General features: G+C 38.4%; 1 protein-coding gene across 1 annotated transcript in view; it reads right to left on the minus strand.

The window, feature by feature from the left end:
- The window catches only part of Acbd6 (acyl-CoA binding domain containing 6), a 144631-nt gene that overhangs the window by 111291 nt on the left and 5355 nt on the right, over positions 1–27985 (minus strand). Inside the window, exon 3 of the mRNA XM_059280606.1 lies at positions 25474–25570. Within this exon, the coding sequence (XP_059136589.1) occupies positions 25474–25570 (97 nt within the window). The remainder of the gene's footprint in view (positions 1–25473; positions 25571–27985) is intronic.

A 27985-nucleotide genomic window follows, 5' to 3' on the forward strand; every position in this document is an offset into this window, starting at 1 on the left:
ATACAGAAAGAGACCACATAACATTTCCAACACTACATTACCTCGTATCATCAGAGCTGTGTTAGTTTGTGTAAATACACTCTGATATTCATACAATTACAAAATCATCTAATGACATACTTCTTACACTGTGACCCTGTTGTTAGTTCAGATAGAACTGTGATTCATTTTCCAGATCTGGAGTAGAGAAGGCATTACTGTAACAGGCAATCTCCACCCCAGTACCCTTCAGTTAAGATCCTGTCCTATCACTAGAGTCACAAAATTGAATTAATTCTACATTATGCAGGGAGTTATGTACATATATATTTGAAAAGAAAAGTGACATGAGCTTAGAATTACATGTATTGAACTGTGGCCAATATAGCAGAATCCATAAAGGGAATGTATTCATAATTAATTCAGAAATATAATTATAATCAGTGAACCTTCAAATCTTTGTTATTCTTATTACTGCCAAACTTACTCAGGTTAGTTTTATAAAATATTTAAAAGACAATATAATTTTATAGTTTAAATTTTTCAAAGCAGACAGGTTCCAAACCTTCAAAAAGTTTCAGAAACCCTTAATTTATAACTCTTCGTCAAAGCATGGCACAACTGTCCCCAAGGAAGGCAGCTGGGGCAGACAGTAACCGTATGTGACAGCAGCAATTACATGTAAGTTTGGAGATTAAAGCCACTGATGTGTGTGCTCTGCCGTTTTCTGTTACTACCAAAGTCAGCTGGAAGACAACCCATAGCAAACTTCACACCCTAAGGAAGCACGCAGAAATGTGAGCAAGCTGGCTACAGGCACTGCAAACACACAGCATCCTTCATTGAGACTTGACAAAGCAGGAAGTACAACTGATGCAGAATTATAAAGAATATTTCTACCTCCAGTGAAGAATACCAGAAAAAAACATGTGACTAAATGTTGATCTTCAGTGAGACCAACTAAACAATATTTAATAAAACTACATTATAACAAAAGCTGACCCGACACTTACATATAACAGTCAATAAACAAATGTTTCTGGTGCTTTTTCTTGTTTTGTTTTGGTCCTGTTTTTAAGATAAAGATCGTGAAGTCAGGTGGGGAAGATGGGAGAGAATCTGGGGAGGCGAAAGAATATGATCCAAATATATTGTCTGAAAATAAATAAATAAAATAAATACTACAAAGTAAATAAAAGATCTTAGAAATCTAGCATCAATAAAGCAAAGAAACAACACATTTTTTCTAAAAAACAACAAAAAAAAAAAGCTAGGAAAATAATAGTCTAAACATACATCTATGGCCCCTATTCCCCAGGACAACCAGCACACTAGAACAATTTAGCAACCAAAAAAGTCTGGAAGAAAGCATTGGTACACCTGAAAGGAGAGCATTCAGAGAAAAGAGATTCTTGGGTCCAAAGGTGGGAACAGAAAGACCCGAACCTCCAAGGGCCCAACCAGCTAGTGAAGTGAAGGTCCAGTCCCTTGGCAAGTAGAGAGGGGCCATGTTGGAATAGTTTCTATATGGTTCTAATTCATGGTGAGTCCTGTGTATTTGGCAGTCCTAAACCATGCCGGTGGGCTGACTGCCCCAGTCTCTATATTAGAGGAAAGCCTACTTTTTATTGGTGCTTACTGAGTCCTAGGAAAAGAAAGGTCTCTCACTGCATTCTCATCTTAGTGGGTGATCAGAGGCTGCCAGCTCACTAGCCCACAAGATCAACAGGAAACTACACCATCCTTTGCCTTTGTCAATTATAGTTCAAAACATCTACATAGCTAGATCTACTGCTATGGAAACCTATGATAAATAGACAAAGAAAAAATACATTCATTTAAGGAGAACAAGGGCTAGCACAAGAGCTAAGTTGATCTCTGGCTTCTACACGCATGCGCGCGCGCATCCATATCCAGACAATCCCCCCAAACATACAGCTTTCAAGTTCTACTAGAATGTTTTGTTAGAATCTTTATTAGAACTTAAAGCTCTAATAAAGGTGAAATTTTAAGATCTCACTAGAATAAAGCACTAAAATAATTCTATTATAAAATACTAATATTATTTATAACAATAGATTACTAAAAGTGATGTTTGTCATACAATCTCATAGTCTAACAGAAAAAAATATTCTAGGTGTTCAAGAGAAATCTCTAAAGCTGTAGTATTTTGGCTTCAGCCACTATATTATTTCTAATTTTTTAATTTTATTTATTTTTATTTTATGTGTATGAGTGAATGTTTGCCAGTATGTAGGTCCATGGAGGCCAGAAGAGGGTGCTGGATCCCCTGACACAGAGGAATTACAGATGCTGTGAGCTGTCCTCTGGTGCTGGGAACCACTGAACTATCTCTCCAGCCCCATGCTGCTAATTTTTAAACCATGATCAATAATTTAATATTTTTGTACTTTTTCCATAAGTACAACTTACTGTTCTATCTTTATCCTTTTCTTTCAAACATAGTCATACAATTTGTTAAAGTTTCTTACACGTGAACAGCTGTTCATAAAGGTAGAGACTGAACATTCGATCCTCGTGGCTAAGGAGGTGGACTCAATGAGCTGGGGCTCACCACTCTCAAATAACTAACGTTGCCTGATGATGATGGCCATGGGCGAAAGGAAGACGGGAGCTCTGTGACTATCTCCAACAGAGCAATCTGCTTCCTAAGAGCCAGGGTGCTCAATGTCAGCTGTGAGCACATTCAGTAAGTGTCCTCACATGTTCCTTTCACTGGTTTAAACATTACACACAGAGGAGTCTGTCAACTTACATGACAAAACATATGTACTGCCAAGTTCCTCAAGTTTTATAGAGAAGAAAAATGAAAATCAATTTGTTATTTATCCCATTAATTCTTACAAAATAAACACTTATTCCGAATTCTGTTGTATTAAATGAGGGCTGCTGATAAAGGGAACAGATAGATATTGCACAATCTAGGTATACTTATACAACACTCCCAAATTTCACAAAGGGAAAAATCAAATACATATGACATTAAGAAAACATTTAAAACTGGAAAAATAGTGTGTTTAGTTAAGACACTATTTGGAGATGAAGCTGTGACTCAAAATATTAGTGTTTTATTTATTCTAATTACATTCAATTTCAAAGCAATAAGCCCGGAACATAAAATTGGAATGCGTATATAGTGTATTTGAGAGGAATGTCTTGGACTATTTATGATCATATTCCTATAAAAACATTTGATAGGTATTTACTTTTTATAGGTAATGTGGCAGTTTGTTCATATGCTCTTTCAACAAGAGCTTAACACTGTCTCCACACTGGCTAGTTTTCTTGACTTGCTGAAAAAGAAATTAATATACTACTAGAAAATTAAAATTTTTAAAAACTTTACTATGAAAACAACTGTAATAAATCTGCATAAAATGTACCTCTAATTAATAGTGTACCATAGTCAGCAAGGTTGCTCAGTAGTTGCCGACAAACCTGACACCCTGAGTTTAATCCCCAAACCCACAATGCAGAACGAGAGAGCACTCAGAAGCTGACCTCTGACCTCCACATGTGCATTCATGAGCATTCCTGCATGCACACACACAATGAATGATAAGAAACTGATACGATTAATAGTATACTGTGAGCAGAGTGCTCATTGACTGGGTTATGAGCATCAAAACCTAACAATTCCTAGCTGGCCCAGAAAGCTTTCTGCTCCTCAATGACTCATTTCTTCCTTGGTGGTTGTAATCAAAATTATTTACATTTTACTATTGAAAGGCATAAACTGGAACACTCATATCAATGATAATTTAGAACACAGATCTGCATAAAAGAAGGAGCCTCAAAGAATAGGGGAAAACTTACTATCCATTTTATAGGTATTCTTTACTCCTGACCCCATCTAATTACTTGTGGTCTTAAGCTACTCATTTATAAGTTGGCTAAAGTAACCAGTAAATACTCCTTTGGGGCATATCATTTGTAATACTGATTTATTGAACGGCTGCCTCCCGGTATAGAGGTCTGACCCTGTGTTTATAATTAGGCTGCATAATGTGGAAGCAGAGTGATGGTTCACCTCCTTGCTTTATGAAATGGTATGAACACACAAAATGATGCCATTTAATTAAATAAAGAACGTGTGTTTCCTCTATGCAGTTTGAAAACCCTATTTTCAGCAACATCATAACATATGCCCAAAAGCTTGGTAGCCATGCTTCTACAAACAACACTGGAAACAGATGCCATAATTCATTGTATATATGTACTTCCCCACTTAGTAAATAACTCAACAGATGCTTACTGCTTGGACACATAGTCATAACCCAGACAGATATGTTTTCTTGTGGAACTTAAAGTCTAAAGGAGATGAGAGGCAAGTAAATAGTCAATTACAATATACGCAGAAAAAATATTATGTAAAGGAAAATATATGCTACATAGTTAAGACCAAATTTCATTCTTTTTCTTCTAAATCCTATACAGTAATATTCTCATATATCATTTTCATCCTTTGCTATCAATCAGCTCTGGCTCACAGTTTGCATAGATTTAACCAGAGCAAAGTTCTGACCTAGTAATCTAGTGTCATGTTCACAGTGGTTCTCAATACCCATAGTGAGTAGTCAATAATTATTAACCACTAATGAAAAGTCACAAATGACTAATAGAAAACATGAGCCTGTATTTCTTCCTAGACAAATAATGCATTACTTGATGAGTCTAAGTCATTAATCAATAACTGAAACTATAAAATTTGGCCACTGACTGCTAGGAATTCATCCTGAAGAAATAATTAGATAAGTGTACAAAATATAAGTAGGAAGATGTTTATTGCAGCATTACCTATACATGGAAAAAAGAAAGGGAAAGAGAGGGGGAAGGAGGGAGGGGAGGAGGGAGAGAGAGAGAGAGAGAGAGAGAGAGAGAGAGAGAACCTAAATATCCAAAGAATACAGTCAAGGCTTGCCCAAACAACAGAACACCATGCAAGTATTAGAAACCATATATATGGAGAAAAATCAAATAAAATCCCAGCGATATGTGCATGTGAATTTGAAAATTTTCAAAATCCAAACACAAACATGTTAACAATTAAAAAAATACCAACTCTCATTTTCAATCAGCCCCATTGCCTGGGTTTCTGTAGAAAGTGTATGGTTGGGGGTCGGGTGGGAGTGATAGCTCGGTGGTACAGCGCACGCTCAGCGCAAGCTCAGGTTCAACTCCTGGCACTCAAAGAAGTAAAACTCAGAAAAAAGAAAAGCTATTTCCATTTTGGGGAGAAAAAACAAAACAAAACATAAAAAAAAAAATAAAAACTCTTTTCACCCACCAAAGACAATGCAATCTGGCTATTTTACACACACACACACACACACACACACACACACTTTAAAAGCTGGATAAACTAAGTGCCCTAGTGACAGAGCTTCTCGGCCTTTTGCTAAGATCAGCTATGAGCACTCTAATATGTTGTTTGTTTCCTAAACATTTTAAAAAATTATCTCACTGTCTCTATCATTTAAATAATTTTTCCATTGTGAAAAATTTAATCTATAAGTATATAAGGTAAAAAGTAAAACAAAACAAAACAAAAACCCTCTTTCGTTACTTTTCCCCAGTCCCACATCATGTGGGCACACACACTCATAGATATAAGGGCTCAGTTTCCATGATGACAGCAAATTAACCATACTGACCGGCCTTTGGTCTCAACACACCATACAGTCAACTCTCTTACGACACTTCTTATCGCTGAGTGCTCCACTGTTTTCCATGCTGCTGTTTAACCATTCCCTGTTGACTGCCTATAATGTTTTAGCAATGCAAACAATGCTACCGTATACATCCACAGCTCTTGTAGAATCTGCAGGTATTTTTATTCACTTTCAGCAGTTAACCATGAGCTTCTGCCCAGGATTCCCTAAGGAAAAGAACCTGAGGCAAAGCTCCCAAAATGAGGAGTTCTCGGGACGTAAAAGCCCAATGTCAAAATGAAGAGAAGGAAAAGAAAATGAGGCCCCCAGAGAAACACAACTAACAGCCCTACTGACAGAGCTGCTCCACCGAGCTAGTTCTCACCGGCTGCTGCCAGTTCACACTATGTACCTTCATAACCAGCCACCGCAACATGGTCACTGGCCAGCTTCCCTGCCTTCTGCCTCTCCAAGTGGCCCCTGAAGCTCTGGGCTTGCTACCTAACCCTCTTAGTAGTTACTGAAGGCTAAAGCCTCAGACATACCTCCTGTCCTTGTCACCTGAGACTGTGGGAGTCACGGGAGGTCCTGGTGAAGCTGGCCCTCACACCAAAGGAGGCCAAGTGGGCAGGCAGCTGGAGGAGGTGAAAAGAAGTGCATTCTAGAAGGTTCTGCCCATCGTTCTCTAAGGTGAGTGACAGGCCTATTCTCGCTCTGCCAGCAGCTTTCTAATTCAGTCTGACAGGGGAGCAGCAAACACAGCCTCCCTCCACAGCTGACTGTTGGTGAGGTGAGGCACCTCTCCTGCTCTGGAGCCTGTTTCTTCTAAATTTCTGGTGTGATTTTCTCACTTTTCTATCATAGGTCTATAATTAAATGACAAGACTCTGCCATACTCAGTTCTGTCCTATTTCCTAAAACTACTTCAGGCTGCCTATAAATCAGACATTTAAGGCAACCAGTCAGCCTGACTACGGCACCGTAAAAATCTCTGATAGTTATTTTGCCCACAGCAAAAAAGGACATGGCAGAAACATGACAACCAACTTATCCCCAGGTTGTAGAATCGAATTTTGCAAGGTCAGGAAAAACATTAGCATGTAAGAAACATCTGTATTTCCACACAGCTGTCCCGAACTTAGGGAAGAATGCTTCATTCCTACCAAAGAATGAAGGTTAAACAGAACACCTGCTGGCCAGAACTTCCATGAGCCACTCGAGGTGGGCTGCTTAGCATCTGATTCAAGTTTCCTCTATCATTCTAGGGTTCTGACCACAGACAACCACCTTTATCAACAGAAAGCCTTTTCCATACAAGAATGGGCACTGGGGAATTCAGAACCCATGTACTATAACAACTTCTCTTTTTTTTTTTCTCCTCTTATGTCCCCCCCCCTTTCTTTTAAAAAACCAACTTGATTGTTCTTTTAGGTTCAATTTCCGCACTGGACCTACTTACTGCTCAGTCCACTCACCTAATTCTCTCCCTTCTGTCTTGACCATTCTCTAAAATAAGAGTCTAACAAACACATCACAGCTTGGACTGTGGAGCTGTAAAGTAGTAAGATTTTATCCTTACTGAGGACTGGAGAGGCAGGTCAGTGGTTAGGCGTGCACCCTGACGGCCGGCCGGAGTTGGTGTGCAGCACCCACATGAGGTGGTCACAGTCACCTGGCACTTCAGCCCAGAGGGCTCCAACACCTCTACTCTCCACAGGTACCTGAACTCATGTGCACACATCATCAGTCCCCATGATTTAAAATACAAATAAATATTTAAAAATTAAAAATTATGTCAAATCCTGGAAGGTCTCGGTACATATACGTTGTGAAGTAAATAAACTGCATTGTCCACAGAAAAAGGATACTACAGTGTACCTATTCTGACAATATTATGACAATATTTTAAACCCGAGTCTGTAATATTAAAAAATGAAAATAAAAGCAACAAATGCATTTACTTTTAACTTGGTTAATAAAATCTTAATTCACTCACCTGATAGATTCAAAATAAAGAAAACCTATTTTCCAAATTCTAAAGGACTATGACTTAGATTCTGTAAGATACAAGGTTTGCTGCTGAACAGCCACAGAAAGGAAATATATTTACTTTTTGCTCTCAACCCTTCTATAATTTCAATTTGGTCATTTATTCAAAAGAACCCTCTGAATCCTACTTTATCACTAATACCCATGGCAACACTAGCATTGAGTCTCACTTATTTTTGATAGCATATTTATTAATAAAATCTTAGTCTCTACTAGGCATTATCTTAAGTAATAAAAAGCACTTTATATTTGAATTGTATCTACAGTTTACAGATTGTTTTCTATATTTCTAATTTCAATGAGTTATAATGTACTATCTCAACAAGACAATGTACAGCTAACCTCCAAAAGCAAACATGTCAGTATTGTAAATAAAACTTTAGCAATAACCACTAACAGAAATATAAAGAAATAAACCTGTTGTGCCTTTTTTCTCTTGACCTAAAGCAAATCCACACTGGTTCACTTTCCCAATTTGAGCTTTTAAAAATGCATACTAAATTTCCCTATATTGTATTTCAATCAATTGCCTAAGCCGAAGCTTTAATGTCATAAATAAAGCACTTGATCATAAATTTCTCAAAAGACATAAAATCAAAGACACCCAACACCTACAAATTAAGTAAGAAAAAAAAAAATCCCACAACTAAAAACTGAAAAGAAGTTAACGCGTCAAGTTGCAGCTGACCGACCAATCAGTTGGCCGCTCCATTCTGAACAGATTGAATCTTTCAGCTCCACACTGAATTAAGATTACAACCATGTACCAAAATCATCTTGGTCTAGTCTTTTTATGTTTTCTTATAAATTATGAAGCTATGGGAAAAAGTCAATCACCTTTCAAATGTCTGACTGCAAAGGCATGACTTAGAATGCCAATGATGTGAGTTATTTAAATACAGGACTCTGGATGAAAGGAGGTGACCTGTAAAAGCACACACTTAGGCTTGGGTACACATATATATGCACATATATGTACATATTACAAGATTTCCAATGCCTGGAAGATCTCAAGCCTACCATGATTCTATATTCACATCACTAACAAGAAAACCAAGTAAAATTTTTAAAGAACTGGCAAGTTTTTTTTAATGTTTTCATACACACAAGAGCTAATCCACGTTTTATCACACTATAAAGTATATTTAAAAGAACACATGAAATTAACTTGAATTGATTTTTTTACACGACATGATTAAATGGTATTTAAACCAAATGCTACTATGTCAAGATGGCTAAAAATACTTAACTGCTCTATTTATTTTGTCAAGATATATCAATTTCTTAAAAGTATTATTTGAAGCTGGGTGTTGTAGTGCACATCTGCAATCCTATCCCCTGGGAGGCAGAGGCAGGAGGACCACAAGTTCAAGGCCAACCTGAGCTATACAGTAAAACCATGTCTCGAGGGGAAAAAAAATGTTGTTTGAATGGAAGCACAGTCTACATTCTCCAAGTTTCAGGACTTGTTGCAGCAACTTGTTAATAAAAGGTAAGTAAGCCAGGTGTGGTAGCACACACCTTTAATCCCAGCACTCTGGAGGCAGAGGCAGGCGGATCTCTGTGAGTTTGAAATCAGCCTGGTCTATAAAGCATGTTCTAGGGCAGCTAGGACTACACAGAGTAACCCTGTCTCAAAAGAACCAATAAATAAATAAATAAATAAATAAATAAATAAATAAATAAATAAATAAATAAATAATAAATAATAAATAATAAAATAAAATGTAAGTAGAAACTGGCAACTTGCATATCTATTGTTCTGTTCACTCTGTGGTTGGTATTTCAGGTAAACTGGTCAGTTTAGAAGGCAGAGGATAACTGTACCTGACTCTTTTTCACTGGGCACTAGTAATGAATAAAAAGACTGTGGATAGTATCCAAACATAAAAATGATCAAACAAAAAGCAAGTGTGGTTAATAACAGCAAACTGTTGAAGACACATGTTCTCTGTCTCAGCAGAGGTTCACGTCAGTGTATTTCCTCAAAAACCTCTCTCTCACAATTATGTGTGCACATCTGTAAACACAGAAACATAGTATCTCCAATTACTAAAGCTATCATGCATCTCCTGTCGTCCTTCCTGCTGAAGCAAACTCACGGAGCAGGCGCTGACCCAAGAAACCCCACACTATCATTGTCGTCTATCTTAGACAGTCTCACCACAGCACCCCGTAAGTGACGGGATGCTCCACTGGCATCATTCGGGTACCCAATGTGTTCACTCTCCCATTATTTCACTCTTCAAAGATGATCTGTGTGCCTGGGTGACACTTGGCAAAAAAAAAAAAAAAAAAAAATCTAGACTCCAGAGAAAAAGGACCATATCTTCCTGACACAAGAATGAAGCAAAGCAGAGGGTCAGGAAAACAGCTTCATGAATGGACATGCTCAGCCGAAGCACCCTGTCAGCAGCATACCTGGAAACTCTGGTCAAACCAGAAGAGGTCAGATATTGGTCTAAAGAGAAACTTCCTCAATTTAAAGTCTCCATGGCAACCACGACAAACATAATGGTAGAGAGGGTGTGTGTGTGTGTGTGTGTGTGTGTGTGTGTGTGTGTGTGTGTGTGTGTGAGAGAGAGAGAGAGAGAGAGAGAGAGAGAGAGAGATAATAGCTGAAAAAAATCATAAAATCTAATTCAGCTTTACAAAGTCATAAGTCAGACAAAGTATGAATTATACAATTTGGTGATTCTACACTGATCAGCAGAAATGGTAGAAGATGTTAAAAACTGAGTAATTTGGAATCTTGAGTTACTGGGAAAATCATATTAGAAAGCAAATTAATTCTTTAAAATTTTTAGAAGATAGCCAGGGATAGGGGCACTTGCTTTTAATCCCAGCACTTGGAAGGCAGAGGCAGGTGGATCTCTGTGAGTTTGAGGCCAGCCTCGTCAATAGAGGGAGCTCCAAGACAGCCAGGGCTACATAGTAAGACCCTGTCTCTAAAAAACAAAAACAAAACAAAATTTAGAAGATGACATATAGTTTAACATTATTATTATTATTATTATTATTATTATTATTATTATTATTATTATTATAAGATTTCAATGGGATTCCAGTATTAGTTTACACTAATACAGCCTAAAGAGGCTCAATTTATCTTAAGTGAATTCCCAAAGGTAAATTTAACATAGCTATCCTCAATTTTACAGTACAAATAGATAGATATTTAAAAAAAAAAAAAAAAACTGTAGCACTTGGAAGTAAAGAAATCTAGCAGAGTACCATAGTAATCAACAGTAGAGAATTCAGGAGGCTAAAACACATACAAGAGAAATGCTCAATGGAATATTAAAAAAAAATAGTATGTACAAAAAACAAGATCAAATAATAAAAATGATTTAATTGGTTAGTGTGCAAACATCAGACATTTGAAAGATTCAGTCTCTCAATATATAAAATTTTGGCCCAAATTTGACAGGGAATAGGTACAAGAAAGGAAATTAGCCTCAAAACTTCTGCATCTAGATTTCTCATACACAGTTTAAACACTCCCAAATGCTAAGAACTAAAGAACAAGGCTAAATTTTCACAGCAGTTTTCAAACTTTAAGTAGTAGCCCAGAAGTAAAATGCGGTGTTAGTAAGAGGTACAGCTGTGCTACTTTAGGTTTTAATATGCCTTATTTCCTGACAATCACATCAAACTCCCTGGGCTGCAAGGCAATAGTGAACGCCGCAGAGCAGGCAGGGAAAGTAAGAGAGATGAGGCACAGTCACACACATGCTCATGTAAACACACAGAAAAGGAACAAAATACCAACAAAGCAGTGGTCCAGATTCACTTGCTTAATATACGTTTAAGCTTTTTATCTACATTAAAAAGTGATGTCTGTGCCAACATCTGCTTATACATTAGATACATATAGCCTTAGTCATCCTTATACATAATAGTTAAAATTATGAAATTGTAATTTTCAGTCCGTGTTGAAATTTCAGTGTAAATCTAAATATAAAAGTAACATTCCTAAATATTTCAAATACCACATGCTGATATTGCGATCATTATAGAGATTTTGGCTTAAGAACAGAAAATAAAGACATATTTTCCACTGTTTTACAATTTCTAATTTATTATGACTCTGCTGATATTCATATATATTCTGGGAAATACAAGGTAGAGCCCACAGCTATAAACTCACACAGTTCTCCCTTAAAAATCTGGAAAGAAGCATGTGGATCAGCTTCAAATAGACAGTCCTGGGAAAGGCCATCGGACTCCAATAAAACTGGACCAAATGGATCAGGGTGCTCAAGGGAACAGAATGGAAAAACACAGATACCAAAAGGCTGGGCAATCTTGAATGGTGAGTAATGTAGTATAGAAAAATACCCCAGAAGCCTATGTGAGGCAGCCGTCCGGAGCCGTGCATTTCTACGTGATAGCTATGGAATTTACTCAACCTCCAGGCTAAATCAGTTAGCCTGCCGAAGCCTAAGCTTCCTCATCTGTAAGTAAGGAGTATACCCACCTTTGAGGATTGTCAGAGAGGCTAGCTGAGACAAACTCTGGATTTCACTTACTACATACATTTAAAAATATCATATAAAGACACAAGCTATTTGAGCACAGAATATATTAAAATAGAAATTACTCATTCACCAAATTTATACTATATAATCTATTAACTTTTGTGTTACTATATTTTTAAAATAAATATGGAATAAAAAAATTACTATGTGATAGAAAAATGCTATGCAAAATTTATGTATTATAAAAGCATGTAGAACATGTCTCATTTTACAAGAAAAAAATGTTACCTTTCCTAAGTTCACAACCCTCTTTTTAGGAACCAAAATGACAGACTATTTAGAGTTTTACTGATATTTTTCAAGTATTTTAAAAACTCCACTTAAGGAGAAACTGAAAAACTCCAAGATGTCAAGTCATGTATTATGTCTACATGATTAAGTAGTCACTGTACCTAAAGGACTATTAAATTAACAGTTGTCATCACTAAGAGCCGAATCTAGTTCCAAATCACCTAATCTCACCAGCCCCAGTGTGAACACCAGACGTTTATCCCAACCTAAACTTACGTGAACTCACTAGTGCAAGTGTGGTGTCATTTAAAATGGAATGTGAAGCCTTAAAGTCAACCACGAGTTTTGTTTAAGCCACCCACTGTCTTTGTTCCAGAAGAATGAAGCGGCCTTTACACAAACACACAAACACAGGCTAACAAGTCACTTCTTTCTCAGCTGGCGAACAAGATGGGCAAAGGCTAAGGCCCAGACAAGTGCTCGCACGGAAGGAATATGAACGCCCACGCGAGTGCCAGGCGCACACTTCCCACCTGTTCACCTGGAGGCTAACCAAAGGATCACACCCTTTAAAGCCAGGGTTCCAGTGGATGAAATTGGTAATACACAGAAAAGACAGAACAGGAAGAATTCTATAGCTTCTAAAAACTGTTAACCCTTTAAAAAGTAATATGGTACAGCATTCTGTGTTCTCACTAATACATCATGCTTTTCTGAATCAGACATTAGTCTCCTGTATACGAGACTAATAAATTTGATCCAAAATAAATTGATTTCTGTTCCTAATATCTGAACATGGTATAATAAAGTATTCTATTAGAATGATGTTTTTGTAGTAGAGAAAATAATTTCTCTATAACTTATTATAATTTCTAATTAAAATACTCTGGTTACTTTTTTACTAATGTAAATTTAAACATTATTTCTTAAACTAAGCAGAAATTTCTTACACTATTTGGGGCTTTAACATGAGGATTCAATTAGTCTGCTTACATGTACAATTGTTTTACTTTAAAAGTTCTATTCTACTGTACAAATAAAATGAAGTATTCATTTTACAATGAATAATGAGTTGCACAGAATACAACCAGGAAAACTGTGTTGCTTGATTTTCTTAACTTACATGAACTATGCAGGAAAACAAAACCTCTTCCTATTTTGTAGTTTTTACCTACTGACACAAGACTAACATTTTTGGATACAAAGACAATAAAATGTTCTTCCTTAAAATATCATCTTGACCGTTAATTCAAATTTATTTTAAAATTCTAATTACATCTTCAAATTTTAATTTCTGACAGCTATTTTATAGTGCCTACAAGAGAAGTAAACGCACAAAATAAACACAAGTGTATGTATTCACAGAAAAGGCAGGCAATGTCATCTGTGAAACACTGCCCTCTCTAGGACAGTTTCTTTAAATAAAACTGAATTCAATGACAACTGAATTCATTCAACACAACTCAGTCCAGCCAACCAATGTTTAGTTTTCCTGCCAGCCTTGTTCCTGAAGCAAAATTGTTCCCCTCTCTAAGACTGTGTTTTCAATGCTGGGGATCGAACCCATGGCCTCGTGCAGGAGAGGCAGCTGCTTCCCCACTGAGCAATACCTCAGCCTCCTTTTACATTTGTGTTCTGTACCACACAGACAAGACTGCCAGACGAGTTCAGTTCAGCCTAAGAGTTACTAAACACAGCTTCTGTTTGCGGTGCTGTGGATATGGGAAAGCCTAAATTCTGCTATGTCTGCAGTACAACAGCGGAGAAAGATAACTTCAACTCCAAGTAGTAAGTACAACAGGAGAATGGACCACAGAAAACAGTCTGCATCCTGCATTTCAGGACGACTCAAGGAGAAAGGAGAATGCTCCTGTAGGTGAGAATGAATCAGAGTGAGTCTCGAAGGCTGAGAACACATCTAATAAAGACAGGGAGAACAGCGGAACTAATGCTGAAAAGAGCAACATGTGGGACAGACAGAGGCATTAACAGCTCTGGGCTATGCTTCAAATTTGGGGGCACGTAAAATAAACAACAACAACAAAAACAGACGCCAGGCCTCTGCCCAGGACACATGAGGAAACCTGGGGTGCAGCTTGAGTGTCTAAATTCTTAGAGCTCCCTACAGAGGATTGTGATGTGCAACTGCCTCCATCCCAAGAGCTGGATGACAGACATATGACTCAATGCCTGGGTTTCTAGTGAATTCTTTACAGATAAAAGACAAGTAGATGATGCTACCCAAACTGGATGAACAGTAGCTTTGCAAAGGCCAGACAGCTACTGGAACAAAGCAGAGGAGACTTGTCAGTTCTCCCATGATGCTACTGATCTTCCTAGATACACACGAGTAAAATAAAAGTAGATCTAAGGGTCACCAGACCAGAGAGGCACAGAGAAATGACCTTCCTAATGACATTCTGGGTAAATGTCAAGATCTCAGAAGTTTTTTGTTGTTAGGATTTTTTTTAAGAGAAAGAGAATAATTAGTGAAAAACAAGATATCAACATTAGCACTGAGACTCATAGAAAGCCCTGGTAACTCCCATATTTAAAAAAAAAAAAAAAATCCTCATCTTATTTACTATGAGCTTTGCTCCCTCTGGTGGTCATAAGAGGTTTTACTGGATGTGAGTAGGAGGACAGTACAGGATGAAGAAATGCAAAACTGCAAGAACTATCCAGATTTATCACTTAGGAAACCAACAAAAAAATGTTCAATTTATCCCTTTTGATGGATTAAAAACTTTATCAATTGGAAAGTATTTCTTAAGAAACCAAAACTTATCAGTCTTTGGAACTCTAATCATGTTACTATTTGCTGATGCTCTGAAAATAAGACTTTTACACAGTGCACTGTGATTGCTCACCCCCCATACCTCTTGTGCCTTCCTGCTCCTGCTGACATGAGCATCTGAGTGTCATGTAAGCAGCTCTTCAGAATTACACACGTGGAACCACACTTCTGAAGAACAGGGCTTGACGTACGAGTGTGTGTTGCAAGGGACTTTTTAAGGTTTCGTTTTATACTCTCCCACACTTTTTATATTTTTGTTCCATATATTTTGTGCCTGTGTTAACTGTATTAAGATATTGTTTGCTGGGTAATGTAGAAGAATATCTTTACCTTTTCATAAGCTTACAATTGGAGTATGTACACTACAGAAATACTTCCCTGTTCATTCAGAGTAAAAGCGGTAATCCTGACAAGAAACTACCATGTACCCACTCCACTTTATTTTCTAGCGATCTGCCCTCATGCCCTCTCACATTTAGCCCTGGCAGTTTGTAGAGCACATCAGGTATGGCCCAGCCATAGACCTGTCTTATCTAGTCCTCTACAGTCTGTGGAATATTCTTTCATATGTATGGCTCACTTTTTCACTTCCTTAATGTTCAAGGTCACCTTTTTAGTGAGCCTTCCCTGATCAGCACATTTAAATTATTCCCACCTCCTGCATACTCTATGTTCTCCCCTGCTTTCTGTCCATAGTACTGATCACCTTCTAAAGCACTGTAATATCTACTTATTTATGTTATTACTTATCCTTGCCACAGTATAAGCTCCTCCAAGCAGAGACTGTTTGGCTGTGCTTAGCAGCTGCTATATCCCAGTTCCCATGAACTATAACTTATGTACAATAAAGTATGATTAATGTATAGGGTGATGATTAATAATTCTCTAACAAATGTTAAGGAAAAGGAAAAAGTTAACTATATTACATAGAATGAAGGATTGCCTGATTCTAGAATCCAAAATAAAGCCAATTAAGGTCTAAAAAACAAACACAACCTATTTGAGGATTATCAATGCTAGAATTGTAAAATAAAGCAATTAAAATCTTTAAAAAGAAAAAAGTCACCTTATAGTTGATTCAACATAATACTACTCTTTTACGCATGAGAATAAAATTTAACTACACAATAAAAATAGATGGTATTGTATTTTAATCAGTGAAATCTGGAGAAAAGTTCAAATTTTGTTACATTCTTCGTGAGTCCTCGAAATCTTTGTAAAGAACTCAAAAGAAACAGCAGCCATCACACTATTCACTATTGAAAAAACAACTCTTCAAAAGAGCTAGGCAAGTATTATTTAGGAATCATGAAAAAAATCTAAATTTTTAATTTAGAAAAAAATCTCTCCCAGAACTGTTAGTATATTTACCAAATATGTGTGTGTGTGTGTGTGTGTGTGTGTGTGTGTGTGTGTATAAATATATATATGGTTCTTTTTTTTTTTTTTTTTGTCCAGAGTAGAAAATACATAAAATTACATCAGAACTTACAGTTCAGTGGTCCTGCTTCACTTATCACTGCTATGTATTTACAAGCAGGCAGACAGTTAATCCATGGACCAGGGCATCCACACCAGGAACCTCAATCTCCCAAGAAAGCTGGCAGGTGGGGACTAGAATATCATCATTTTCCAACTTCACCAAAGTTTTTACAAAACCACCTTACATGTTCATTAAAATTCATCCAACCGAGCACTTAAGATGTATGCACGTCAGTACAGTTTCTACTTTAAAACAAAATACCTGTGAACACAAAACCTCAATCAACAAACCTGCTCTTCTTAGTCACATTATTTGAAAATTTCAAAACTTTCTTTGTATTCTAGGCTGGAACAAATGAGTTGATATGCTGTGGGAACCAGGAGCCTGCTCTGCTGGAGGAAGAGGTTACACATATGAGAAGCAGGAAGGAAGTGTGTGCCCTGACCACTGGGCTGACTTAGAGGAGTGGGAAGTGTGTGCCCTGACCACTGGGCTGACTTAGAGGAGTGGGAAGTGTGTGCCCTGACCACTGGGCTGACTTAGAGGTGTGGGAAGTGTGTGCCCTGACCACTGGGCTGACTTAGAGGAGTGGGAAGTGTGTGCCCTGACCACTGGGCTGACTTACAGGTGTCAGCACCAACTTCAGGAAGAAGATCAATAGACGTATACAGGAGACATGTGGCAATTACAAAAACACACGCATACATGTCTGTATCTAGATGAGTGCCCACATATGGACATGTATACATGGAAGTATCAATATACACATACATTTGAGTGTATGTATTTCTTAGGTCTGTCTGCTGAGGAAGCTGGAAGCAATGTCCCCTGCAGCAGTAAGTATATCAAACATTCAGACCTTCACTTCTAAAAACTAGTGTTTATTAAAAGGCCTGGAGGAGAACAGCTGATTGCAGGGCTAAGACAAAGCATCAAACGAGCCAGCACCATGGGTTGCACTGTGTCCTCCAAACAGGACGCTGGTGAAATAGCTCAGCAGACACAGCCTATGCCTGATGCCCGAGTTTGATCCCTGGAACACACATGACAGAGGAGAGAACCAAGTCCACAATTCACCCTCTGATCTCCACATAGCATCATGGCACACGTCACAGACACACATGAGGAATGGGGAGCACGTGAATGGAACATCTATAAAATCAAACCTTTTAAAGGGAGGTGAGGGGCTGGAGAGATGACTCAGCGGCTAAGAGCACTGTTTGTTCTTCCAGAGGCCCCGAGGTCGGGTCCCAGTACCCACACAGCAGCTAACAACCATCTATAACTCCAATTCCAGGAGATCTGATACCCTCTTCTGACCTCCATGGGCACTACACACATGTGGTATACAGACATACACCCATACACATAAAATAAAAATTTCAACAATAAAAACCCCACATGTCCAAGTCCTAACCTTAGGCATCTTACTTGAAGATGTCTTTGCATGAGTGTGGGGTAGGGACTCAAGCAGTAACCTCAGCACCTTGGAGGCTGAGGTACAGGATAACTACAAGTTTGAGGCCAGCCTCTGCTACATAGTGAGATCTTGTCTTTAAAGAGGCAGGAGGTGAGGGGGATAAAAAATGGTCTTCACGGATGTAAACTGAGGTCACACTGGATTAGGGTGGACTGATGTCCTCATACAAGAAAGGAAAAGGTGATTCAGATAGAGAAACCTGGCCATGTGACTACAAAGGCAGACCCTGGAGCTAGGACACCATGATGGCTAATCTTGGTTGCCAACTTGACACACCTTGGAATAGGGAACTTCAGCTGAGGCTGGCTTGTGGGCATGTCTGTAGGGTATTTTCTTGATTGCTAATTGATGTGGGGGCCCAGGCCACTGTGAGCAGGACCATCCCTAGGCAGGTGGGCCTGGGCTACACAAGAAAGGAGGGTGAACAGGAGCCTGGAAGGGAGCCAGCAAGCACCATTCCTTCAAGGTCTCTGCTTCAGGTCCTGCCTCCAGGTCCTGCCCTGAGTCTCCGCCTTGACTTCCTCCAGTGACTGTAGCCTATGAGCCAAACAAACCTTCTCTCCCTCAGTAACTTTCTGGTCACTTTTTATCACAGCAACAGAGGAGCAGACTAGGACAGCGACCACAGGACACGGAATGTCTGCAAGCCACCAGCAGATGAAGGAGGAAGGATTCTTCTCTACACACGCTAACTCCTCCTTTCAGACGTCTCTCTCCAGACTACGAGGAAATAAATGTCTGTTGTTTTAAGCAGCTGTGGCACTTTGTTACAGCGGCGCTAGGAAACTAATAGAGCTTGGACTATCTTGTGTCAGTAAGAAAGAAAAAATGGCTCCAGGGATTAGGCCATATGAAAAGGACACAGGAGCCAGTTTGAAGATTCTTTCAGTAGACAAATTATTTCAATGGATTATACGGCATGAATAAAACAGAAATCCATGTCTATACAATATAAACACATGAATGTTGGGAAAGGCAATCAACCATGGGTGCTGAAGATCCCTATCATTCTTGCTCAACTGATCAGGCCCTTAGCACTTTGTATCCAGGCCATGTCTCAGGACTGTGTGAGCAGCAAGGCCCTGACAAACAGCAGGCTTGCTCTCAGTTGTGAATTCCCATGACTCATGCTCTTCCTTTCCCTCTAGCACAACCCACTGCATCTGCAGAAATCCAGCTAACCCTAACTGGGTCAGCCCTGTGGGCTCGGGAGATGGGCTCGGGAGATGTGGGAAACTAATGCAAGCCGAAGGAAGCTCATGCAGTTTGCCAAGCCATGAATAATAAAGTCTTTGGGTCTGACCCAGGAGCTAGAAGCCTTCTGCTAGCATTTAAGAAACAGAAACAGGCCGGGCGGTGGTGGCACACGCCTTTAATCCCAGTACTCGGAGGCAGAGCCAGGCGTATCTCTGTGAGTTCGAGGCCAGCCTGGTCTACAGAGTGAGTTCCAGGACAGGCTCCAAAGCTACACAGAGAAACCTCATCTTGAAAAACCAAAAAAATAAATAAATAAAAAGAAAGAAACAGAAACAGGCTAACTTAGTTTGCATACAGGGCAAAACCTCAAACATTTCACACTTTTTAACAGATAGATGGGTGGATGATGGACAGATGGAGAAACTGAGAAATGAAAAGCTCCTTATGTCTTAGTTAGGGCTACTACTGCTGTGATAAAACACTGTGACCAACTTGGGAGAAAAGGGTTTATTTGGCTTATGCTTCCACATCACAGTTCATCATCAAAGGAAGTCAGGACAGGACAGGAACCTGGATGCAGGAGCTGATGCAGAGGCCATGGGGGGTGCTGCTTACTGGCTTGCTCAGCCTGCTTTCTTATAGCACCCAAGACCACCAGCCCAGGGGTGGCACCATCCACCTTGGACTGGACCCTTTCTCATCAATCACTAATTAAGAAAATGTCCCCACAGGCTTGCTTACAGCCCATCTTATGAAGGCATTTTATCAATTGATGTTCCCTCCTCTCTCATAACTCTAGCTGTGTCAAGTTGGCATAAAATTAACCAGGATATCTTCATACAGTTTAATATCAAATAATAAAAATAGAACAAACAATGGCATTAGAAAATCCTTAATTAATATTTAAAACTAGTAGATAAAATCTTATAAGGAAAAAATATGTATAAAGTGTTCCTCACAAATTACTCATCAATTATAAAGAAATAGGAACTTCTCTGACATCACCAACACTGGTACAAACAGATGTCATGTACTTGCTGGTAAAACGCATTGAGGACACAATTCTGTTATTCCTCCTAAAACGTGCAATCTGAAGGTAATTACAAGCAATCCAAAATGAGAGACATTCTCCAAACTAGCGGGCTTAGCCAAAAAACAACAACAACAATAACAACAAAAACAAAACCCACAGGTAAGGAAGAAAAAGAAAGCCCAAAAAATTGCTGCAGATTAGAAGAGCCTAAAGAAATATGACAAGTGAATACAATGCTTAATTCTAAATCAAGTCATGGTAGGAATTTTAGCATGTAACTGGAAAGGGCATTGCTAAAGTAAATGAGAAATTTGAATATGCACTACAGATTCCACAAAAAGGACTAATCTTTGTAGAAGCTTCCTAAAATACACATATATACATAAAAATAAATGAAAATAAAATTCCTTATTTTGATAATTAAGGTACAGTTATGAAAGGCAAGATGTTTGTTCCTAGGGAAAAAATACTCAAATATTTAGGGTAAGTGAACATATCTCCCAATTTATCTCAAACAGTTTAGAAAAAAATATTTATACAAAACTTCTTATTTTGATAATTAAAGTACAGTTATGAAAGGCAAGGTGGTTATTCTTAGGGAAAAAATACTCAAGTATTTAGGGTAAATGAACATGATATCTCCCAATTTATCTCAGTTTAGAAAAAATATTTATACAAACATGTGCTATATAGATGTGTATATGAATGTGTAAGTAGAATGACAAGCATAACTGGTAAGTCTAGATAAAGGCCATACAGGAGTTCCTTTCACTACTGAAATGCTTTTAAACTGTCAGTATTAAAACTTACCTTCCCCTGCCAAAACTACATAAAGAAACAGATAACCTACTGATTAATACATTCTTGAAGTAAAACACAAACGAAAACACAGGCAAAGAGTTACACTAAGTTACCATATAACTTTAGCAAAAAGAACTGCTTGAATTTTTATACCTTTGCATAGTCATATGCATACCGATTTTTGTTTTGTCTTGTGTGTGGGCTTGAATGTGCGTGTGTGTGTGTGTGTGTGTGTGTGTGTGTGTGTGTGTGTGTGTGTGTTTCAAACAGCAGGTCTGATAAGGTTGACTCATTTAAGCATGGGTCTAATTTCCAATGCCATCTCTGGTGACTTACTGACTGAAGGCAAGTTAGTGAATTTCCTAACTTTTAAAACATAGATAATAATAGTTTCTAACTTCTAAGATTTTTTGTGACAATTTAAAAGAATAATACATGTAAACCTAGCCCAAACACAGTGTTTTTATTTCACTTCTTAGAAACAGACTTAGCAAAACAAAGTAACTCTTTTCTGGTTTTGTTCTTGGTGCTGGGACTTGAAGGCAGGGCTTCATAACTGCTAAACAAGTGTGCTAACACTGACCTCATCCTAGTCCATGAAAAACACTTTTTATCCTAAGTGATTAAGGTCAAATCTAAATGTCAAAGCTCTCCTGATACCAAGGGTATTATATTATACCTCTTACCAATCCAAAAGCAAAGGAGAAAAAAGAAGAAAAAAAAAAAGTCAAAAAGGACCAGCCTGGAGTGCATAAACCAAAATTTGAAATGTATTCAACACACACAATGGCAGCTTTGTTGTTGTTTGTCTTTGTTTTGTTTTAGTAGGTAGCTTGGCTGACCTGAAGTTCCTTTGTAGACTAGGCTGAGACCTGCCTGCCTCTGCCTGGCTGTCTTTACAGGACTGCAATGTTAATTTTGTTTGTTGTTTGTTTTTTCAAGACAGGGTGTTGTGCCGAGCGGTCCCAGCACTCGAGAGGCAGAGCCAGGGGGATCTTTGTGAGTTCGAGGCCAGCCTGGTCTACAGAGCGAGATCCAGGACAGGCACCAAAACTACACAGGAAAATCCTATCTTGAAAAACCTAAAAAAAAAAAAAGAAAAAGAAAAAAGACAGGGGTGTTGTGCAGCATTATTTTAAGATGTGTTACATTCATTTATGCTGTGGAATATTTGTTTAATGATGCAAAGATGTGTTGCGTTCTTTTATGTTGCATTTGTTTAACTCTGTGAAGCTGTGTTACTTTGCCTGCCTAAAACACCTGATGGTCTAAAAAAGAGCTCAACAGCCAATAGCAAGGCAGGAGAAAGGATAGGCGGGGCTAGAAGGCAGAGAGAATAAATGGAAGAGAGAAAAGAGAGGAGTGAAAAAAGGAGTAGAGGATGACGCAGGGGCTAGCCACACAGCCACACAGCCAGCCACAGACTAAGAAGTAAAGAAAAGTATACATAGAGAAAGGCAAAAGCCCAGAGGCAAAAGGTAGACAGGATAATTTAAGTTACAAAAAGCTGGCTAAAAACAAGCTAAGCTAAGGCCAGGCATTTTTTAAGTAAGAATACGCCTCCGTGTATTTATTTGGGAGCTTGGTGGCAGGCCCTAGGGTGAAAACAAACAAACAAAAACATAAACAAAAAACAAAACAAAACAGGGTTTCTTTGTGTAGCCCTGGCTGCCCTGGAACTCACTGTATAAACCAGGATGGCCTCGAACTCAGATCTGCTTGCCTCTGCCTCTCAAGTGCTAGGATTAAAGGTGTGTGCCACCACTGGTTCGCAATATTAAAGTATTTTTAGAATAATGTATTAAAGGAATTATATTCAATCCCCATCACCACCAACAAAAAATAGTAAAATTTAATAATTATTCTAAGATGACATGATATATTTTATTATTAAATAAAGGTTTTGTAAGAAAAAACTGTCTAGCCACATAAAATCTGCACACATTTTAAGAATCATAGTAGAAATTTACTACATACGGTACTGAAGGTTAAAAAAAACAAAATAAACAAACAAAAACACAAATACAATCATATACCAGAATTTATATACTCAAATGCCTTCACAGGCCATGAACAAGAGAGAAGTAGCCAACTGTGAACCAGCAGGAAAGCACCAAGATTATGGTAACAAGACCTGGAAACATAGACTGAGCTCAGCTCAGGAGGCATCTGTTTGACCACTGAACTTCAGATCTGGAGCCCTGAGGACATTTGTGACATATGCATACTACTGCTTTAGAAAAGATTATAAAATGGAGAACAGTGCATATTCATTCACATCCAAGGAGAGGAGAGACTTTTCCCAGGTTCCTAAAAGGAAGTCACAGCAGTGAAGCTGTTTTGTTGGTCATTTCTTAGTCTTTAGACTCTTAAGATCCATTTTAATGTGTTAAAACACGTTTTAAGGCAACTAACAACTCTTTAGACTCCATAACTAATGTGACAAATTTTTTTCATACTGGTAACAACTGATGTGCCCATGAAAAAGTTACTACAAAACATCTTCAAGTTTTTAATTCATTCACTCTAAAAAGTTTGCCCAATATATTGTGACTGTCTGTCTGTCTGTCTATTTTGCACCAAGAGTGGTGGTGCATGCCTTTGGTCTCAGCACTCAGGTGACACAGGCAGGTAGATCTCTGTGAGTTTGAGGCCAGCCAGAGTTAGTGAGACTCCATCTCAAAAACAAAACAAAGGGCTAGAGAGATGGCTCAGAGGTTAAGAGCACTACTTGTTCTTTCAAAGGTCCTGAGTTCAATTCCCAGCAACCACATGGTGGCTCACAACCATCTGTAATGAGATCTGGTGCCCTCTTCTGGCCTGCAGGGATATGTGCAGACAGAACACTGTAGACATAATAAATAAATAAATCTTAAAAAAAAAAAAATTAAGAATTATCTGTATTTGCAATCATTATGACCCAACCTCTATCCTACATGCTTTTTCATCAGTGTTTCTGTTCTTCTGTTTAATATTTTAAATGGGGCTGGAGACAGCTCAGCAGTTAAGAGCACTTACAGCTCTTCTAAGGCCCTGTGTTCAGTTCCCATCATCCACACGGCAGCACACAACCTCCTGTAACTCTAACTCCAGGGGGTCAAACACCCTCCTCTGCACTCTGTGGGCACCAGACATGCACGTGGTGCACATACATACATACATGCAAGTACTCACACATACACATTAAAACCAAATCTTTCAGAATATGCATTTCAAGGGCCATCAGGATGGACTAGTGGGTAAAGGCTCTTGCTGCCAAGCCTGACTACCCGAGTTCACTCCTTGAGAGCCACATGGCAAAGGGAGAAAACACAGCCCCTTATAAGTTGTCTTCTACTTCCAAATGCACGGGGCACAAGCACGCACATTAAAAATAATATAATGTTTAAATGGCTTTTAAAATATAAATGAAATATCCACCCCATCTGTACTAAATTCTTTCCAGGCATTTTCCGTAAGTATCCTAGAAAGGTAGGATTCATGTATATGAACATTATCCAATGCCCCTAACATCTGCAATCATTTTTACCATGCAATTCTCTAAAAGTTTTATATTATTGAACATAAATCTTACTGTGTTTTGCCATCCTTACCATGCTTTAAACTATATAATGGAAGAAATAATTCCCTATTTTTCTTGTATTTCTATCAAGTATCTCAAACTTGCATAGTAAATGCTCATTAAAACCATCAAAGAGGAGCTGGAGAGTTGGATCAGTGGTGAAGAGCACTTGCTCGTGTTTGTTCCCAGCACTCACATGGTGGCTCACCATCAACTATAACATCATTTCCGAGGAAACTGACACCCTCTATGGCCTCCAAGGGCATTGCACTTATGTGGTACACATACTCATGCGGGCAAAACATGGGTACATATAAAATAAGATAAATAAATCTCAATTGTTTTAATTGAAAGAGATTTTCTTTTTCCCACGACAATGATCATCTCCAGATAAATCCCAAATTCTGACATAAATTCTGTTCTTACAAGATTAAATTATACTTCTAGAAACTCTCCACTACTCAGAGGAGGCCTCTGCCTCAGCTGCTGGTTACATTAATATATAAGTAGTCATCGTCACAGATAAATATTACAATAACCTTTTGATGAAATGAAGCCTAAGACACATTCCCTGAACCCAAGCTCAGCTAGACATTTGGGAGAAAGGCGAGTTTTCAGAAAGTAAAATGTATACCTCCTAAGTCTTACCTGAGGATTCCATCCTGGATCTAGCTTTTTAACTGCTGTGATGTATTCCTGCATTGCTTGGCTACGGCTGGAGTTACCAAGGGCCTTCCACGCTTCCCTGCAGCACAGAATAGCCAAAACCTTCAGTAATAATGCAGACAACGTGAGCAGTACATTTGTTAAACAGGATCTCGCCACGCAACCCAGGCTGACTTTGAACTCACACATCACATCCAGCTAGTGTATTTATTATTAATACTTTACACATATATATTTCAAGCTTCTGGGGATACAAAGGTAACAAACTGTACAGAGGAGAAGTGCTCCATTTATCCTTTTACTTTGATAGACAAGTATAAAACTCATTACCCTACCTCAAGAGCCTTTTGGAAATTTTCCTCCAATTGCCTTCTCTAGTGAAATTTTAGAACACAGATATCTTGCCTACCTATTGAATTTTGAAATATCACAAATCATAGTAATCTAAGATTTAATTAGTCTTCCTAAATCCAGTGTTCAGCACTACTGAGACTGTATCATTTACAGACCAGTACAGTACTTCCTTCCCATCCTATGAATTAACTAGTCAGGCTACCAGGACAGGCTGTTTGGTTTACCCCAGCCAAGGCTTCCCACTTTTAACCAGGTTTCTCGGCCCTCTAATCTTAGAAGGAGAGCCCAGTCCTCTCCTTATTACCTTCCTGCTCCTATGAAGAAAGCAAGATCTTTCTGAGGCTAAATTTTTTACTGACTCTCTTGATAGTTACTTACACATATAACACCTCGTCCCTAAATATATAAGCTTATATCAAATTCAGGAATCGTATCAATTCTATAACATAGAGACAGTCTATTCAGATTCCCTTGCTTGTCACAACAATGCCCTGGATGACTTTGTTCTCCTAGACCAGAGCCAATCAAGACTCCCGCACAGCATTGAGTTTCATTTCTTTCTCTCCCATATGTTGACATTTTAAAGAGTCAAAAACAATTATTTTACAAAATGCCACTCAGTTTGGATTTGTCTGATTGTTTTCTCACCTAAATAGTGTGCTTCTCAAAATGATTAATCATGACTAAAATTAGAGTAACTATCTCAGTGAGAGTAATATGTAGGTTGCATGTCCTTTACAATGGGTCACAGTAAGGAAACGTGATGTCAGTCTGTTCACAACTAATATACTGACGAGTTGGTAATGGCAGTACCTGACAGTTTTCTGCTTTACTAATTAATAAGAGTGGCTATAAAATATAAACTTTGGAGGGCAGAGAATCACTGAAAACAATGGAGAACCGGGCAATGCATAAGGGAAAAATAATTAAGTGATAAAATTCCACAAAACACAAAAGCTACATTTGACATTCTCTAGATAATAAAATTCCAGAAACTGCTTATCACCAACATGGAGAATTTGTAACACAATGTAATCAGTATGAGGGTGTACCACATACTGACAAAGCAGAATGTCATCTGAACTCAAGAGTATGGTCAGCAGCATCAGTGATTCACGTCCAGGTTCAAGCTTCGCCCCTTCTCACAGCTGAAGGTTGGTATTGGACTACTGTCCAGAGGACCACGTTTCGTGCAGGGCAGTGTTGGGATATATGGTCAAATCCACGGGTTAGCATTTTTTCTCTCTACAACCACATTTTACTCTTCTTTAAAAAAAAAAAAACAAAAAAAAACTCTACCCTGGGATTGGATGGTTCAGTGGCTAAGGGCACTTGGTGCTTTTGCAGAGGACCGAGACTCAGTTCCCAGCACCCACATGGCAGCTCACAACCATCTGTACTTCAGTTCCAGGGGATCCAAACCCCTCTTCTGATCTCAACGGGCACCACATACATGCAAATAAAATAAATTTAAAAACAAACAAAACAACAACAAAAAACTCTATCCTAAAAGACCTTTAATACAAGAATTAGCATAAATATAGGAAAGTGTACACACTATAAGCCTACTTGAAACCATGTGACTCAGACTCCAAAGGACTGTGGTTGATAGTGATAGGATAACAAATTATGATGGACAGCTTTAACTGCATGTTTAAAGTCATGTTCACATGCTTAAATCTGGGTATCAAAACTGCAGCAATTACTGAAATGTAGGACTATCTCCTTAACATACTGATCACAAAGCAATAAATAACTCCACCCTCAACACTAACTTTACCAATGGAGCTGATGTGCAAAAATCTCCCTCTTTGTAACTATGTTCACTACTGGTTAACACCTTCTCTTTTTCTACTTAAGCCAGGTAAGAAAAAATAACATGAGGGAATCTTTGAACTATAGGTGAAAAATGTACTCAGAGCAGAGTGAGCCTGTGTCGGGTTTTAGATTTTTTTCTCCATAATTCTTTCCAAAAAAATTATGACAAACACTTCTTTTCTGTGGGGCAGAGGAAAAGACAAGTAGGAGATGGGGATTTATCTTGTTCTTTCCCCTTCCTTCTGTGTGTGAGAAGAAGCAGTCCCCTAGAGGCTATCTACAAGAAACAACCTTGAGCAATAAGATAACTGGCTCCCTCCCA

Source organism: Peromyscus eremicus, chromosome 15 (genome assembly GCF_949786415.1).
Source record: "Peromyscus eremicus chromosome 15, PerEre_H2_v1, whole genome shotgun sequence".
NCBI classification, from domain to species: Eukaryota; Metazoa; Chordata; class Mammalia; order Rodentia; family Cricetidae; genus Peromyscus; species Peromyscus eremicus.